Source organism: Acanthochromis polyacanthus, chromosome 19 (assembly GCF_021347895.1).
Source record: "Acanthochromis polyacanthus isolate Apoly-LR-REF ecotype Palm Island chromosome 19, KAUST_Apoly_ChrSc, whole genome shotgun sequence".
In the NCBI taxonomy this organism is placed as follows: Eukaryota; Metazoa; Chordata; class Actinopteri; family Pomacentridae; genus Acanthochromis; species Acanthochromis polyacanthus.
In genome coordinates, this window is record NC_067131.1 from 29,768,084 (window position 1) to 29,784,686 (window position 16,603).

General features: G+C 38.3%; 1 protein-coding gene and 1 long non-coding RNA gene across 2 annotated transcripts in view; one reads left to right on the plus strand and one right to left on the minus strand.

Moving 5' to 3' along the window:
* htra1b (HtrA serine peptidase 1b) overlaps positions 1-10,304 on the minus strand; it is a 41,586-nt gene extending 31,282 nt beyond the window's left edge. Inside the window, exon 1 of the mRNA XM_022207071.2 lies at positions 9,779-10,304. Within this exon, the coding sequence (XP_022062763.1) occupies positions 9,779-10,238 (460 nt within the window). The 5' untranslated portion in view covers positions 10,239-10,304. The remainder of the gene's footprint in view (positions 1-9,778) is intronic.
* LOC127531203 (uncharacterized) lies at positions 10,181-11,595 on the plus strand. The gene is made up of 2 exons (XR_007938182.1): positions 10,181-10,301; positions 10,969-11,595. It is a non-coding gene; the product is annotated as an uncharacterized LOC127531203 (long non-coding RNA).
* The last annotated feature ends 5,008 nt before the right edge of the window (positions 11,596-16,603 follow it).

Sequence of the window (16,603 nt, forward strand, 5' to 3'; positions counted from 1 at the left end):
TTTGAAGTTGTTTTTGTGTCATTTGTGCCTTTGTAGTTGATTTGTGTCTCTTTCTAGGTATTTTATGTCTCTTTGTAGTTCTTTTATGTGTCATTGTAGTTGTTTTGTGTCTCTTCTTGGCTGTTTTGTGTCTCATTGTGATGGTTTTGTGTCTCTTTGCAATTGTTTTGTGTGTGTTTCTAAGTGTTTTGTGTCTCTTTGCAGGGTTTTTTGTGCCGTTTGTGGTTGCTTTGTCTTTGTAGTTGTTTTATGTGTCACTGTAGTTGTGTTGTGTCTCTTTGTAGGGTGTTTTGTGTCTCTTTGTGGTTGTTTTGTGTCTCTTTGTAGGTGTTTTGTGTCTCCTTGTGGTTGTATTGTGTCTCTTTGTAGGTGTTTTGTCTTTTTGTAGGTGTTTTGTGTCTCCTTGTGGTTGTATAGTGTCTCTTTGTAGGTGTTTTGTGTCTCCTTGTGATTGTTTTGTGTCTCTTTGTAAGTGTTTTGTGTCTCTTTGTGGTTGTTTGGTGTCTCTTTGTAGCTGTTAATTGTTTCTTTGTTGTTATTTGTGTTAAATGTGTGTCTTTGTAGTTGTTCCATTGTGGAGCTTTCTGAATGATTTCTGTGGCCGTTTTGTGAAAATCATTTTTGAAATAAATCGTTAAATCCCACGTCACAATTACTACCACTGAGTAAGAACAAAGGAAACACTGACAGACACACAGTGGATCGTATGAAGCGATTCAGGTCCAAATGTCAAACAATGGACGTGTTGTTTGAAGGACATTAAGAGAAGAACAGCTGGATTTTGGACCTTCTTGTTCACAGATCTGGATCCAAACCACTGGACTAACATGACCTCTGAGTCAGCGGTCACACAGCTGAACATCAGTTTATATGAAGATGAACCTGAAACACGTCTCCAGTCACATGATGGCTCTGAAGTTTCATTGTTTCTTTTCTTCAGAAAGAAAATGTCAGATGTGGTGACAGAATCAGACGTTGAAAAAACACAGCTGTTCATAAAGCAGCTGGTCTGACAGGACTGGATGCAACTGTGTTTTAAAAATGTTCACATTCAGTGGATGGTTCAGTGTGTCTTTGCAGTTGTTTGGTGTTTTTCTGTGATTGTTAAGCATCTCTTTGCAGTTGTTTGGTGTCTCTTTGTAGTTGCTTTGTGTCTCTCAATAGTTATTTTGTGTCATTTTGTTGTTGTTCAGCATCTCTTTGCAGTTGTTTGGTGTCTCTTTGTAGTTGTTTTGTGTCTCTCAGTAGTTATTTTGTGTCATTTTGTAGTTATTCAGTGTCTCTTTGCAGTTGTTTGTCGTCTCTTTGTAGTTTTCCATATTTTAGGGAGCTCTGTATGCGTTTTTGAGGTTATTTTTCATGTTTTGGTGAAGGTTTCGTATATCTGTAGGTTTTTCATCTTTGTGGTTGCATTGTGCCTCATTTGAGGTAGCTCTGTGTCTGTGGGGGTTGCTAAATTTTTTGTGCTTGTTTTGCATCTTTGCTTGAAGGTGTTTCTTCTTTTGGTGGGTACTTTGCATCTCCTTGTGGAAGTTTTGTGTCCCTTTGTGAGTGATTTGTGTCTTTTTTAGGTTGTCTTGCATCTTTTTGTGGTGGCTGTGGGTGTTTTTGTAGCTGTTTTACATCTTTTCATAGATGTTTTCTGTCTTTCTGGAAGTGTCCTGTCTCTTTGTGGTTGTTTTGCATCTCTTTGTGATGTTTTTGTTTGACCTTTTCATCATTTGGTAAAAATTAGTTTAGAATGAAACAATTACATTTTGAGAAATTCTGACTTTTTTTTACTTCTTTTGTGTCTCTGTCATTATTTTGTGTCTCGTGTTTTCCAGAAATTCTCATTTTTACTAAGTAAGAACAGATAACACTGTACTAAGGACAGAAAACACACTTAGAGAAACACACAGTAGATCATTTAAAGTACTTCAGGTTCAGATGAAAAACAATAGAAATGTTCTCTGAAGGACAAAAAACTCACTTGACCTCCATCACATAAAGCAACAGGAGGCTGAACAGCTGGATTTCAAAGATCTGTGTCTAAACCTCTGGACTAATAGGACGTGTAGGTTGATTTTTTTCCTGTGTCATGTGCTCTGGAAACTTGTTTAGAAGCTGAAGCTGAATATCAGTCTGCATGATGCTGCACTTTTTAAAAAAGGAAACAAATGAGGGCACATTGTGTAGAACAGTTGTCGGCTGTTTAAACCTGACAAACCGCCGCTGTGATCCGTTTAATGTAACCTCCAGCTTTCATTTTTCCAGCATTCGACAGCCGGCGGAGCTGCAGTAAGGACACGTCTGGGTTTGTCCTCGGCTCACAGATCTGCAGGATCTTTCTGAGCGTTATCACCCGATCCTTCACATTCTTCAGATCTTAATCAGCAGATCGTTCTTCAGCACATCGCTCCACTTCATGTCAATCCTTCCCCAGACGACATCGCAGCTGATAAAACTCAAACCAGTAGCAGCTCGTTCTTTGACCTCGCAAAGGAAAGCGTGTATTTTTAGAAGAAAATTCCATTTTTTTTACTTTAAATGAATGCTCTTTGCACATCATTGCATGTTTCAGTTATAAAATGTCTTCCTTAAAAGGTAAAAATAAATGCAAATCTAGCATCAGAAGCTTTATTAATGTGGCTTTGTGAAGTTCAGTAGCTCTTTACTGCAGAAAGTTAAAGGTTCATGCGACATATAATCCACACTTTACTCTGTGTCAACATCTGCAAAAACAATAAAACCTGTAAAACCACTTTTACAGCGATGGGAAATGCTGCCACATACCAAACTAATATTTCAAAATGTCACCATAAATAACTCTCACATGGTCTTACTTTCTGTAAAACATCAATAAGAAAGTTGTTGAAGAAATATTGTGGTTGTTTTATGTCTCTTTGTGGTTGTTTTCCATCATTTTGTTGAAGTTTTCCATCCCTTTGTAGAGGTTTTTGGATCTTTGTAGTAGTTTTTTGTCATTTTGTGGTGGTTATGAATCTTTTTTGTCGTTCTTTTGAATCATATCACGGAGGTTTTGTGTCTTTCTATGGCTGTTTTTCATTGTTTTATGGTAGTTTTGCATCTATTCATGGAGGTTTTGTATCTTTGTGGACATTTTGTGTGTTTTTGTGGATATTTTTCATCTTTTAATGGAGATTTTGCTTTGCTTTATGCAGAAGATAATCCAGATTTAAACAGTGTGTTAAGAAATTCAGATTTCTACAATCAATAAGGTAGTTTGGACCTTTTGTCTCCCCCTTCAGGCAGTGAGAGTAACTACACTAACACTGCCCGTGCATGTATATGATGTACATCTCGCTGTCTTGTTTTTTCTTTAGAACTTTAACTTTTCTCTGAATCATCTTTTTTACGTTTCTCCTTGGTTTTTCTTTCATATTCTTCATCTTACTTCTTGCTGTCGTTGCTTAGAGCTGATAGAAAAAGTTGACTTAAAACTCAGATCAACTGTGAAATACAGAGAAATTTAACTGACATCGAGTGTTTGGCTTAAATATAACAGAAGGAGAAGCCCAAAAATCTTTCTTTTAAATTCTAATGTCATACTTTATTCGGATTTTTGTTGGTTTGTCACATTTTTGCTCAAAACAGAAAAGAAACTGAAGAAAAAACAAACTCCTCCAGTTTGCTTCAGCATCAAGTGCAATAATCTGATTTAAATATGACTTCTGAGGATCCTTTTCATCCAAATTAACATTATAAACATCTTTTAAAGTCTTATTCTCTACATTATTTTCATTAACTGAGTATATTTTAGCAGAGATATTTCTGAATGTTGGAAAATATTGAGAGCAAATCAGGTGAATTCTTCTGACTTCTAACCAGTTAAAGAGGAAGTTTTCCTGCCTGACCTGCTTTAAATGGTGATTTTTACAGTGTTTAAAAGGCTTTTTGTCACATTAAGTCTGAGGCTGTTAAATTCTCAGCTTGGCTTTGACTCGAGGGGAAGTTTTGTCATTTTGATTCCATCTTACACGACTCCGGTCTCCAACCTGATGAGCTTTCCTGCTGCAGAGTTTCCGTCTGCAGGACTCAGCTGTTTGTGTGTTTGGCTGCAGGATTAGTGGTTTCACTGCAGCTTTGAGGTGAACTCAGAGTCAGTATACGGAAACTGAGCGGCTGCAGGTGTCGGTGACATCGCTGCAGAAGTCAGGAAAGGTCGACTGAACGCCGAGTCGGTGTTTAAAACTTGCAGCAGGTTCATTAAATAACGACGGTTTCTGGTCACACTGGTGCTACATGATAACGCAGTTTAATGGATAAAGCAGGAAAAGCTTCATTTTCAGTATTAAAACCCAAATAAATTAAGTCAAATGATGTGTTCCTTCACCCCTAGAAATAAACTCAGTAAAGCTGCAGTCTGCTGAAGAAAATCTTGATGTGTTTGCGGTTGTTTTGTGTTTTTGTGTGGTTGTTTTGTTTGTTTTTCTGGAGGCTTTATGTCTTTGTGTACTTGTTTTATGTCTTTTAAGACTGTTTTTTCTTTTTTGTAGACACTTTGGGTCTTTGCAGAAGTCTTTGTGATCGTTTTGTGTCCTTTTCTGTTCGTTGTGGATCTTTTTGTAGTTCTTTTGTATTGTTTCATGGAAGTTTTGTGTCTTTCTCTAGTTATTTTTCACCTTTTTTGTGGATGTTTTGCATCTTTGTGGTTGTTTTGTGTCTCTGTGGATATTTTGCATCTCTTTGTGAAGGTTTTTCATCTTTGTGGACATTTTCTATTTCTTGACTGTCGTTTTGTGTCTTTTGTGTTTTTTTTTGCAGTTTTGCATCTTTATTTTAAGGTTTTGGTTGTTTTTGTTTACTGAATTTGTTTGTCTTGTTGTGTTTCAACAATTTACATTTCAAAGCTGTAACACACATGATTGTTTGATTTTTCCTGCATACAGTACATGTGTGATGCACATCTTCATTAGGAACCAACAGATGCAGTGCAGAGCTCCACAGAAGGAGCTGAACTATCTCGTGTTTCCATGCAGTTTGTAAACTCCAAGAACAGCGCAGTGCAGCAGCAGTGTTGTTCTTTAATAAGAACCGGAATGTGAATGTAATTTGTAGTTGAACTAAACTGTTCTTCAAGTATTTTTTGCTCCAATAACAGAAGCGTGTGTCCTGTGAACCCAAATGACAGTTTGCATTTCAGGGCATCATTTTGGAAACATTCCTGCAGCTGAGTCACCGTGCGACCGTGTTTTTTGTTGTTGCCGTTTCCAAGACTGTCGATCTGACAAACAGCCTGCAAGTCTGCACAGGAGGCAGAAAAAGCAGCAGAAAAAACTGTAATAAAAAACATTTTGATCCCCTCGAATCTGGGTTAAATAACTGCCTGACCTAAATCTGTGTCTGTTTAGGAAGTTACACAATTGGCCAATGAGATCCAAGAGATGAATCAGCGCAGACTGAGTGTTAGCGCGTCGCTAACTGCTTCCAGACTTCTGTCCTCAGCTGGAGAAGGTCAAATCCTCAGAAAGAAGGAAGAGCATCTCTGGCGGTTAATTACAGTTTTAGTTTTATGTCTTTGTGTGGTGGCTCTGGATCTTTTTCTAGGAGTTTTGCATCTTTGCATGAAAGTTATATTTCTTTTTGTGGGTATTTTGCATCTTTTTGTGGAAGTTTTCCATCTCTTACTGGAGGTTTTGTGTCTCTCTGTGGTTATTTTGTGTCTTTTTATGGTTATTTTGTGTCTTTTTCTGCTGGTTATAGCTGTTTTTGTATGTGTTTGCATCTTTTCATAGACATTTTGCTTCGCTGAGGTAGTTTTGTGCCTTTTTGTGGTTGGTCTGTGTCTTCTTGTGTTGATTGTGGATCTTTTTGTAGCTGTTTTGCATCTTTGCATGAAGGTTTTATTTCTTTTTGTGGGTATTTTGCATCTTTTTGTGGGTATTTTTCAACTTTTTGTTAAGTTTTGCATCTCCGTGTTTAGGTTTTGTGTCTTTTCATGGCAGTTTCGTGTCTTTTTGTGGTGGTTGTAGCTGTTTTTGTAGCTGTTTTTGCATCTTTTCATGGCAGTTTTGTGTCTTTTTGTGGTGGTTGTAGCTGTTTTTGTAGCTGTTTTTGCATCTTTTAATGGCAGTATTGTGTCTTTTTGTGGTGGTTGTAGCTGTTTTTGTAGCTGTTTTTGTAGCTGTTTTTGCATCTTTTAATGGCAGTATTGTGTCTTTTTGTGGTGGTTGTAGCTGTTTTTGTAGCTGTTTTTGCATCTTTTAATGGCAGTTTTGTGTCTTTTTGTGGTGGTTGTAGCTGTTTTTGTAGCTGTTTTTGCATCTTTTAATGGCAGTATTGTGTCTTTTTGTGGTGGTTGTAGCTGTTTTTGTAGCTGTTTTTGTAGCTGTTTTTGCATCTTTTAATGGCAGTATTGTGTCTTTTTGTGGTGGTTGTAGCTGTTTTTGTAGCTGTTTTTGTAGCTGTTTTTGCATCTTTTAATGGCAGTTTTGTGTCTTTTTGTGGTGGTTGTAGCTGTTTTTGTAGCTGTTTTTGTAGCTGTTTTTGCATCTTTTAATGGCAGTTTTGTGTCTTTTTGTGGTGGTTGTAGCTGTTTTTGTAGCTGTTTTTGTAGCTGTTTTTGCATCTTTTAATGGCAGTTTTGTGTCTTTTTGTGGTGGTTGAAGCTGTTTTTGTAGCTGTTTTTGTAGCTGTTTTTGCATCTTTTAATGGCAGTATTGTGTCTTTTTGTGGTGGTTGAAGCTGTTTTTGTAGCTGTTTTTGTAGCTGTTTTTGCATCTTTTAATGGCAGTTTTGTGTCTTTTTGTGGTGGTTGTAGCTGTTTTTGTAGCTGTTTTTGTAGCTGTTTTTGCATCTTTTAATGGCAGTATTGTGTCTTTTTGTGGTGGTTGTAGCTGTTTTTGTAGCTGTTTTTGCATCTTTTCATGGCAGTTTTGTGTCTTTTTGTGGTGGTTGTAGCTGTTTTTGTAGCTGTTTTTGCATCTTTTAATGGCAGTATTGTGTCTTTTTGTGGTGGTTGTAGCTGTTTTTGTAGCTGTTTTTGTAGCTGTTTTTGCATCTTTTAATGGCAGTATTGTGTCTTTTTGTGGTGGTTGTAGCTGTTTTTGTAGCTGTTTTTGTAGCTGTTTTTGCATCTTTTCATGGCAGTTTCGTGTCTTTTTGTGGCGGTTGTGGCTGTTTTTGTAGCTGTTTTTGCATCTTTTCATGGTGGTTTGTGTCTTGTTGGAAATTGTGTTTCTTTGTGGTTGCTCTGTGTGTTTTGTGATTATTTTGCATCTGTTTGTGATGTTTTTGTGTCACCTTTTGATCATTTTATAAAAACTAGTTCTGAATGAAATAATTTCCTTTCTTTTTTTACTTCTTTTGTGTCTCTGTCATTATTTTTTGTCTCGTGTTTTCCAGAAATTCCCAGAAAACACAGACGATCATTTAAAGTACTTCAAGTTCAGATGAAAAACAACAGAAATGTCCTCTGAAGGACAAAAACTCACTATACCTAAGTCACATAAAGCAAGCCGAGGCTGAACAGCTGGATGTGATTAAACATTGAAAGACCTGTGTCTAAACCTCTGGACTAATATGACTTTTAGGTAGACTTTTTATTTCCTGTTTCTTTGTGTTCTGGAAACCTCTTTTGAAGCTGAAGAGGAATATCAGTCTCCTTCCAGATTTCTGTCCTCAACTGGGGGAGATCAAACCCTCAGAAAGAAGGAAGAGCATCTCTGGTTGATTAAAGTCCATTAGGAGGGAAAAGGACGAGAGAAGTCGAAGAAGAATGAATGAATGAATGAATGAATGCTTTGGATGCTCGGATCAAAGACGGAGAAGGACTCTGACCTGGTTTAGCTCCTCGGCAGGTCGGTGTGTTCGCAGCTAGAGCAGGTTGTGTTTGCTCCTCCGGACTCTTTCATTGCTGCCTCTCTGAGCCTCTGTTTGTTTTAGCAGCTCAAGGGAGGCACTCAGGACTTCCTGGCCTCGTTTCAACACATTATGACCCTGTTAAGATAACACCGAGTCTGAGAGCGTTGTGAGACAGATTTAAAGGTGGAAAACATTTTTTAAACGTGATGGAAAGACGCCAGAGAGACTGAAGGATTTCATGTCGGATTCTTGCAGCGGCTCGCCAAGACATTAAAACGTCCTTTTTACAAGAGCTGATGAAGTGGGATAAAGTTGAAACGTGTAGCTGCACATTCTGGTAATCTGATGAATAAAAGATGTGGAAAAAAAACTGCAGCATCATTTGCAGAAAGGTCACCTCAGAGGTTACTGATTAGAAGTTTTAGAGCGAAACTGACGACAGAGGGACAATCTAAAATGCTTAAAATGCAAACCTCGGAGATGCACAAAGACACTTACAAAAAGGCACAAAACAACCACAAAGAGACACAAAACTTCCAACAAAGACACAAAACCTCCATGCAAAGATGCAAAACACCGACAAAAACACCCACAACCGTTGAAAACCGTTGAAGTATCAGACTGAAAATATGAAATTCTAATTTTCCTAGATTTGCTGTAGCGTCTAAAATGGCCAGATTTGTAGTGATTTCACCTCTTTTCATACTTTTTTCCTGGTTATTGAGTGAGAAAAAAGACATTCATCACCGAGCGGATTCACATCAACAACATAAAGAACTTAACGTCTTCAACACACATTTTCGACTTTGTAGATTTGTGTCACAGTTCAGTCAACAAACTTCCTCTCGTTGTTGACTTTTATTCATCTTTTTCTGAAATACGTTGCTATGTTGGATTTCGTCTCTCTATTTAAGAGCGTTTTGTTGGAGTGACATCTAGTGGTCATTCTGAGAATTTCAAGTTCCGACGCTCCAGTTGTGCTTTCGTTTTTCTCCAAAGTTCTAAGATGTTTTTGCTGTTATTTTGCATGTCTTTGTGGAGGTGTTGTGTCTCTGTGATTGTTTTGTGTCTTATTATGGTTGTTTGTGTCATTTTGTGATAGTTGTGGATCTTTTTGTAGTTGTTTTGCATCTTTGCATGAAGGCTTTATGTCTTTTGTGGGTATTTTGCATCTTTTTGTGGAAGTTTTGCCTCTCTTTGTGGAGGTTTTGTGCCTCTTTGTGGGGGTTTTGTGTCTTTTTATGGTTGTTTTGTGTCATTTTGTGATGGTTGTGGGTGTTTTTGTAGGTGTTGTGCATCTTTTCATGGAGGTTTTGTGTCTGTGGTTGGTCTGTGTCTTCTTGTGTTGATTGTGGATCTTTTTGTAGTTGTTTTGCATCTATGCAAGACAGTTTTATTTCTTTTTGCGGGTATTTTGCAACTTTTTGTGCGTATTTTGCATCTCTTTGTGGAGGTTTTGTGTTTCTCTGTGATTGTTTTGTGTCTTTTTATGTCTGTTTTGTGTCGTTTGTGATTATTGTGGGTGTTTTGTCGGTGTTTTGCATCTTTTCATGGAGGTTTTGTGTCTTTGTTGGAAGTTTTGTGTGTCTTTGTGACTGTTTTGTGTCTTTTGCAGTTATTTTACATGGCAACTCTAAACTTTGTAACTCTAAAATGTTGGACTGGATGTAGAGATGTGTATGTTTTTAATGCTTATTTTAAAGTTTAACAGATAAACTATTATATTAACAGTTGCATCCTTACTTTGAATGCACGTGTAATTTAGTAAACTAGTGTTTGTTATGTGATTTAAAGGTGATTTCTTTGGAATATCTGGTGAAATGTGAGAACATTGTGATGTTTCTGATGGAGAAGGTTCATTCTGCTGCTGTTACTGAAATTCTTCTTTCTTATCAGACTTCAGGCTTTTTAAAACGTTTCCTGTTTGTTTTTTAAGATACAATCTCTTCCTCTCACACGCACACGCACGCACCTTTCCCGCAGGCTCCCCTCTGGATGAAGATCACCGGCGGCTGCTGCAGCTTCATCGCCCGGTTGCTGACGCGCTTCAGCTCGCAGATGTTCCGGTAAGAGACGCCGTCGCTGCCGCACACCGGCTCGGAGTTGGTGCACACGCACACGCCCGCCTTGCCCCTCCTCCGGACGGTGGCGGACACCTCCACGCCGTCGGTCACCAGGCACTCCATCCCCTCGGCGCACTCCCGGTCCCCGGTGCCGCCGCACTGCTCGCCCTCCCCGGACGCGCACACCGGGCAGCAGTCGCAGCGGTCCAGCACGTCTCCGGCCAGACAGTCGGCGGGGATCGGGGCGCACTGGGACTTGTCGCACTTCTCTGGACAGCCGATGGCGAAGCGTTTGGAGATCCTAGCCTCGGACAGCAGGAGGGAGGAGGCGAACAGCGCCGCGACGCACAGAACCGTCTGGAGACGCATCGTGAAGAAGAGAGGAGTTCTGGTCCAGAAGTTCTAAACGAGCTCCTGACTGAGGAGTTAACGGTGAGTTTACTAAACTGATGCAGAGAGAAGAAGCTGCTGAGTTTATATCAGCTGCAGGATAAACGCGGGAGCTGATTGGCGGACCTGAGTGACGTCACGCTGGGGGATGAGGGGAGGTGGAGGTGAAGCGAGAGGATGAAGTGATGCACTGTAAAAAACAAAACAAACACAGCTAGCATCAGACTGTCAGAGTTATGAGAAGTTCTACACTGTAGAAAGTGTTTATTTCAGCTGATTGAAACCAGAAGAACCAGTGAGGTGGAAATGAACAAGTTTACCAAATATTAGCCTTTTCTGTGTTTACATTTTTTCCTCTGCAGATTTTATTATATTTCCAGGTGACCTTTAATACATCTGTGAAAGAATCAAAATGCCTGATTTTTTTGTCTGAAAATAGATTCCTGTGTTTCAGTGATTTCCTCAGAGAAAATCCTAGGACTGTCATCATGTAAAGGTGTTTAGAAGTGGATGGAAACTTTTATTCGTGTCTGTAGTCAAACTGCAGCTCAGTCCTGTTGTTTAAAGTTTGTGTTTTGTGCAAGTTTTCTACTAAACATTAAAACAACAGTCTGGTAACACTTTTATTAACGTCTACAGTAGACCTGTTTCTGCTTCTGGTCTTACACTGATCAGTCTTCTAACGTCTCCTCTGTTCTTCATCCTTCAGTCTGAACGTTCTCCAGCTGTAACTGAACACTGATGCTGCTGCACTTTGTCTTTGACCTGCTGTCAGCTGATGCTGCTGTTCAACCATCGATTTTTCCAGTAACAGAGACAAAGTTCAATACAGTGACGGAAGAGTTCAGCTGGTCTGAAGCCTCACATCAAACAAAGAGCTAAAAGTCAGGGATGTTTTACAGGAACGTATGTTTAAGAAACATCCACAATAACACTTTAATACCAACCATTTTATTGCTGTGCATGATTTGTTGTAGGTTTTGATTCATATGTGACCGTGCAGAATAAAAGTGTCGTGGATGTTGCTCTTATTAACACCAATATTCTACATTTCAAATGAAAGGAATCCTCCTGGTGCTTCCTTTAAAGATGAAATATGATCTGAATATTTATATATTAAGCATCAATTAAAAATATTTTATTAACTACACCAAAAAATCTAGCATTTAAATTTTCTTTGCTCCACGATTTCACTATTAAATTCACAGTTTAATTTAAAAATGAATAAAACAAATCTCTACTTAAAACCTGTAGATCTGAGTTAATTACTCTCCTTTTCTTGTGAAGCTCATGGTTCCATTTCACCACCTAATTATTAAAATTGTGTTAAAAACAACAGTATTTTTGTGTCCATAATCATTTAAACTTAAATCACATTCATCTACAACAACATTTAGTCTCTCATTTGTAACTCAAAGCTGCAAATTAGTAAAATATTTGGCGCTCGTTCAGCCACAGACACAGAATTCTAGCACCACAGCTATTTCAGTGCTTTGGTTATGCCTATTTTATTATTTATGAGTACAAATAGATCCATAAATGTGCATTTTATCTCATCTTAAATGAAGCAGTTCATTCAGAATGTAAAAGTTGTTCAGAGCAGCTCAGACGTCACAGAAACTCGGGGCTGGAAACGATCAATAGTTCCGAACCTGAACGCTCGATGACGTCGGTTTCTGTGACATCATGCGGCTATTATGTCATTGTTTGACATCCAGGAAAACTAATGGATCCTCGACGTAGCGGTAATGAAGAAGCTCATTTGTCTCGCCGCTGTGGAAAAGCTGCTTTTTAAAACATCTGTGGGGAAAAAGCCCATTTGTTCTGCAACACATTAGGAAAAAAATCAGTGATGTGGAACTGGCTTTACAAAAGAGAAGGAACCAGAGTTATTGCTCTTATATATGTCTATTTAATAAATTCTCTGGTTCGTACACTCGAATTAGAAGCAAAAGCCAAGAGCACAGTGTTGTTTCAAAACAAAAGGCATCCAGTCTTTTTTTTAAGTTGTTTTTTTGTAACTTAATAAATCTCCTGAGGGAAAGAGGAATCACATAATATTTCATAACTCTGGGTTTTCGATATAGGAATCGTTGAATTACTTCTCTCATAAATTTATTAAAGGTCTTCTGGAAAGATGACAAAATCCATTGGGTCAAAAATACACATATAGCAACTTGAATGATCAGTTCTGATGATGTAGAATGTTGCATTTATCAAATGTTCTTAGTTTAATGCTTCTTAACATCTGTTGAGTAATTACAATTGACTACAGCTGCTGACTCCACTGGAAAAGTCTGCTAGGTGAAAAATATAAATATAGCAATTTGAATGATCAGTTTTGGTGATGCAGAAATTGTGTTAATCAAATTTTCTTAGTTTCACGGCCTCTCAACTTCTGCTGAGTGATTACATTTGACTACAGCTGCTGATTCCTCTTGATATGACAAAATCTGTTGGGTCAACAATATAGAAACAGCAACTTTAACAGTTTTGGTGATGTAGAAAGTTGCATGAATCAAATTTCCCAAGTTCGATGGCCTCCAGACTTCTCCTGAATGATTAGAATTGACTACAGCTGCTGACTCCTCTGGATATGACAAAACCTGTTGGGTCAAAAATATACAAACAGAAACTTTAACAGTTGTGGTGATGTAGAAAGCTGTCATTTTTTCTTAGTTTCATGACCTCTTAACTTCTCCTGAGTGACTACAGTTGACTACAGCTGCGGACTCCACTGATCCAGTTTAAATAGAACCCATTAGATCCACTCATTAGACTCAAACACTGAAGTTGGAAAGTCTGAGGAGCTCAGCAAAGATCTGAAAATGCAAATCGTTGACTTGAACAAGTCAGAAAGTCATTTGGAGCCATTTCAAAGCAGCTTCAGATCCATAATCATCTGTTTGTCAGGATAAAGTTCATGGTCCAGTTGTGTTACTGCCACCATCAGGAAGAAAACACAAACTACCACCTGCTGCTGAGAGACGATTGGTCAGGATGGTCAAGAGTCAACCAAGAATCATCAGAAAGCAGGTCTGAATTAATTACAAGCTATTTATTAACTTCTCTGTGTCGTAGACTTGACCTAGAAGCAAAAAACAAAGACCACAGTGTTGAATTTCAAAACAAAAGCCGTTCAATCTTGTTGTTTTTGATTTTTAAAACAATAAATCTCATATAGGAAGGACGAATCTGGCCTGAGAAAAGGTTAACACATCCTCACCATGTCCTCTACCACTACGTCACTTAATATTTCATGTTTCTTCGCTATTCTTGGGCGGACAGTCTGTGATGTTCTGAACACAAAAATAACCACAAACTCATTTGTCTTTTCGCTCTGAATCAACCCACAGTGGCGTCTCCTGCATTGATGCCAGCAGAAGAAATAAAACACTGAGATGTTTTCTGTGTGGTTTGGTGTCAGGAACAAAAGCTACTCAGTTGTACTCTCCAGAACCCAGTCAAGAAAAGGCAGCACTCCATGTAACCGTATAATTCATAACAACGTTGTGTTTTGATCTTTTTGATGAACTTATTTGGCATCGACCGGCTCATAAATCTGCAGAATTTTTCTTTGGAGTAAAGCCTCTCTCAGTCAAAGTACAACAGCAGCGGGTGTTTTTTTAAAGAACACACTAGCTGGATACGAATCTGCAGGAACATTTAAACCTGTTTACCTGAGAGGCGCTCCTTTGTACTTACAGTTTCCAACAACTCTGACACTTGAGGCCGAAGTTCCTGTGCTGAGGGACATAATGACGGTTAACTTTACAGAAAACTATTAAGGTTTTACTGCATTGGAGGAGATTTTACAGCAGAAAAATGCAACAGTTTCACCAAAGTTACTTTGTTTCCTTATCTGGAGAAAAATTACAGAGAAAAAGAAGGCAATAAAACTAAATCGATCACTATGTAAAGCCTAATTCTTCTGGCGGGATACAACCAGAAAGCATGGATTTTCTTTCAAATGTAATCCTTAACAGGAAAGCAAAGAATGTATTGGGGAATTTGCAACAAAATTGATTCAAGAATGCTGGAACTATTTATTCTCTTTATTTATCGTTATACCCTTGTCTATGTTTGGGTTAAAAAAGAGTTAAGATTTTTCCTGTCTTTAGTTGCTACCGTCTTAGCTTTAGCTAACTTTGGGGATTTGTCAAGTATAAGACAAAGATAAGGAAGAAAAAAACTTCAAGTAAACATTTCATGGAAACTTTAAGAAGAAGACTTCAGGTGTTTTGTGCAGCAGATTTCATTTTAATCAAACCTCAATGCAGACTTAAAGTAAAAGCCTGACTTATAGGGTTTTATGGACATTTTGTTGTCATGCTACAGACAAAAACACACAATTAAAGTTCTGATATGACCACGGTTAGAAGCAGTGTTGACTTTGAGATTGATTTGTGAAGGATTTTCTTTGTCCAATGTTTGTTGACCCAACCATCCACCCCAACCTCCTGTTTATACCAACTTTATGGTTTCTTAACTGCATCAGATCACTTCCTTTGACCCAGTCATAAAAATTGCTGCCACCAGAGGGCGCTGTCATAATAAAGCATAACTAGGGATCATGTAAGGTGCACTTACAAAATATTGGGTCTTTTTTTGAGAGAACAGTCTGATTATACCCACTTGAAGACTTGGTGCCTGAATGAAAACACCACATGCCTCTGAACATCCTTTAGACTTCACATGATGACAATATCAGGCCAGTTAAACTCACTTTTCTGGCCTCTGGGAACTTCTAACAAATGTAAAACTTCATTGTTTGTGGCTAGTAGTCTCCTGTCACAGTTTTAAAAGCTTCTCCTTAATAATTGGGGTCGATGGGGAAAATGTTTTCTGGCTCTAGGAATCGTGTCGTTGCAAAACCATGAATCACGACTTGTTGAACTTCTTATTTTGAGCCATTAAAGCACGAGAATTACTCTCAAGTACCTTGTAAACATGACTGACATGTGAAAGATTTACTCGGCTAATAGCACTTTTTAATGTTTACCAGATCTGAGGACTTTATTTACTGGCCAAAGGGTATTACATAACTCTGACTGCACAATCCAGCACAGTTTCTGCTGCTTCTAAGGACATCTAGAAGACTTCAGTTTCATGATTTCAAATTTTAGTTCATCTGTGCATTTAATTTGAAATATCTGAGACATTTCTGCTCATAAAACTCCGCTAAGAGGCTGTTTAACGTGAGCTTTAGTGAATGGAGTCACAGCAGCCTTTTCCTTGATTCTGCTCGGTGAATATTTTCACACAATTAACTAACAATCTGCATCCGACTGTTCGGCTGCTGCTGTTGTGTTTGACAAACTTTCCAGAGCTATTGGTGCAGGAGGAAGCCAAGGAAACCCACCCAGAGTCTGATCCCCGAAGGGTGTGTTGGTCTGAAATAATGGTGGTGACACATAAATCAGAGTGATAAAGCACCAAAAAGTAAGAGCTCCGATTTAAACCACCGCAAATGTGACGAAGAGAGTTCTAATGTTCCTGAAAGTGTTTTAAATTCCAGGTTTTGAAAAATGAAGGCGTGATGTTGTGTGTTTGTTTTGTTCAGGAAAAAGTTTTGGGCTTTGTCACGGTGGATGAGCGGTTCAGAGTTTAACCACAACGTTCCTGATTTAGTTCCACTCCAGGACTGTTGTTTTGTGTTCTCTTCTCTGAATTAATATGAACTTTCTGTCTTGCCAGATTTGAAACTTCATCATAAAACTCTTGGCGGTAGGTAAGACTTTGTATTTTTAGAGAGTTTGCCTCATAGAGACAAAAACAATAAAAAAGCAACTACCTTTCTGTGCATAATGACATGTACAAACGTCTTTGAACTATTTTCTATCATCATTTTGCACTAATATGCACATCTCAGCTGCTGCGACTTATAATCTTCCTGTTTAGAGCCATGTAGGTGTAAACAATTAAAGTTCTAATATGACCACGGTGAGAAACAATATTGACTTTGAGACTGATTTGCGAACGATTTTCTGTGTCTTGTGGTTTGTTGACCCATCCATGCACCCCAACCTCCTGTTTATACCAACTTTATGGTTTCATAACTGCATCACCTTACATTCCTTAGTACTTTGCCAGGTATTATTAATTCTGGGGGGAAAAAAACAGGTTTGAAGCTTTCTGTAAGATCTCGTAGCCCAGCAACATAAAAAAAAAGATATTTTTAAAAAATGTAACCTTTATTGAAGCAGATACGTCAACTGAGAACCAGTTCCCCTTCATAATGATGACCGGGCCAAGAGGCAGCATAAAAGGTAGATACAAAACAATAAGGACATAAAGAGAAAGAAAATTAAAAAAAAACAAACAGATAATGATAAAGAATAATC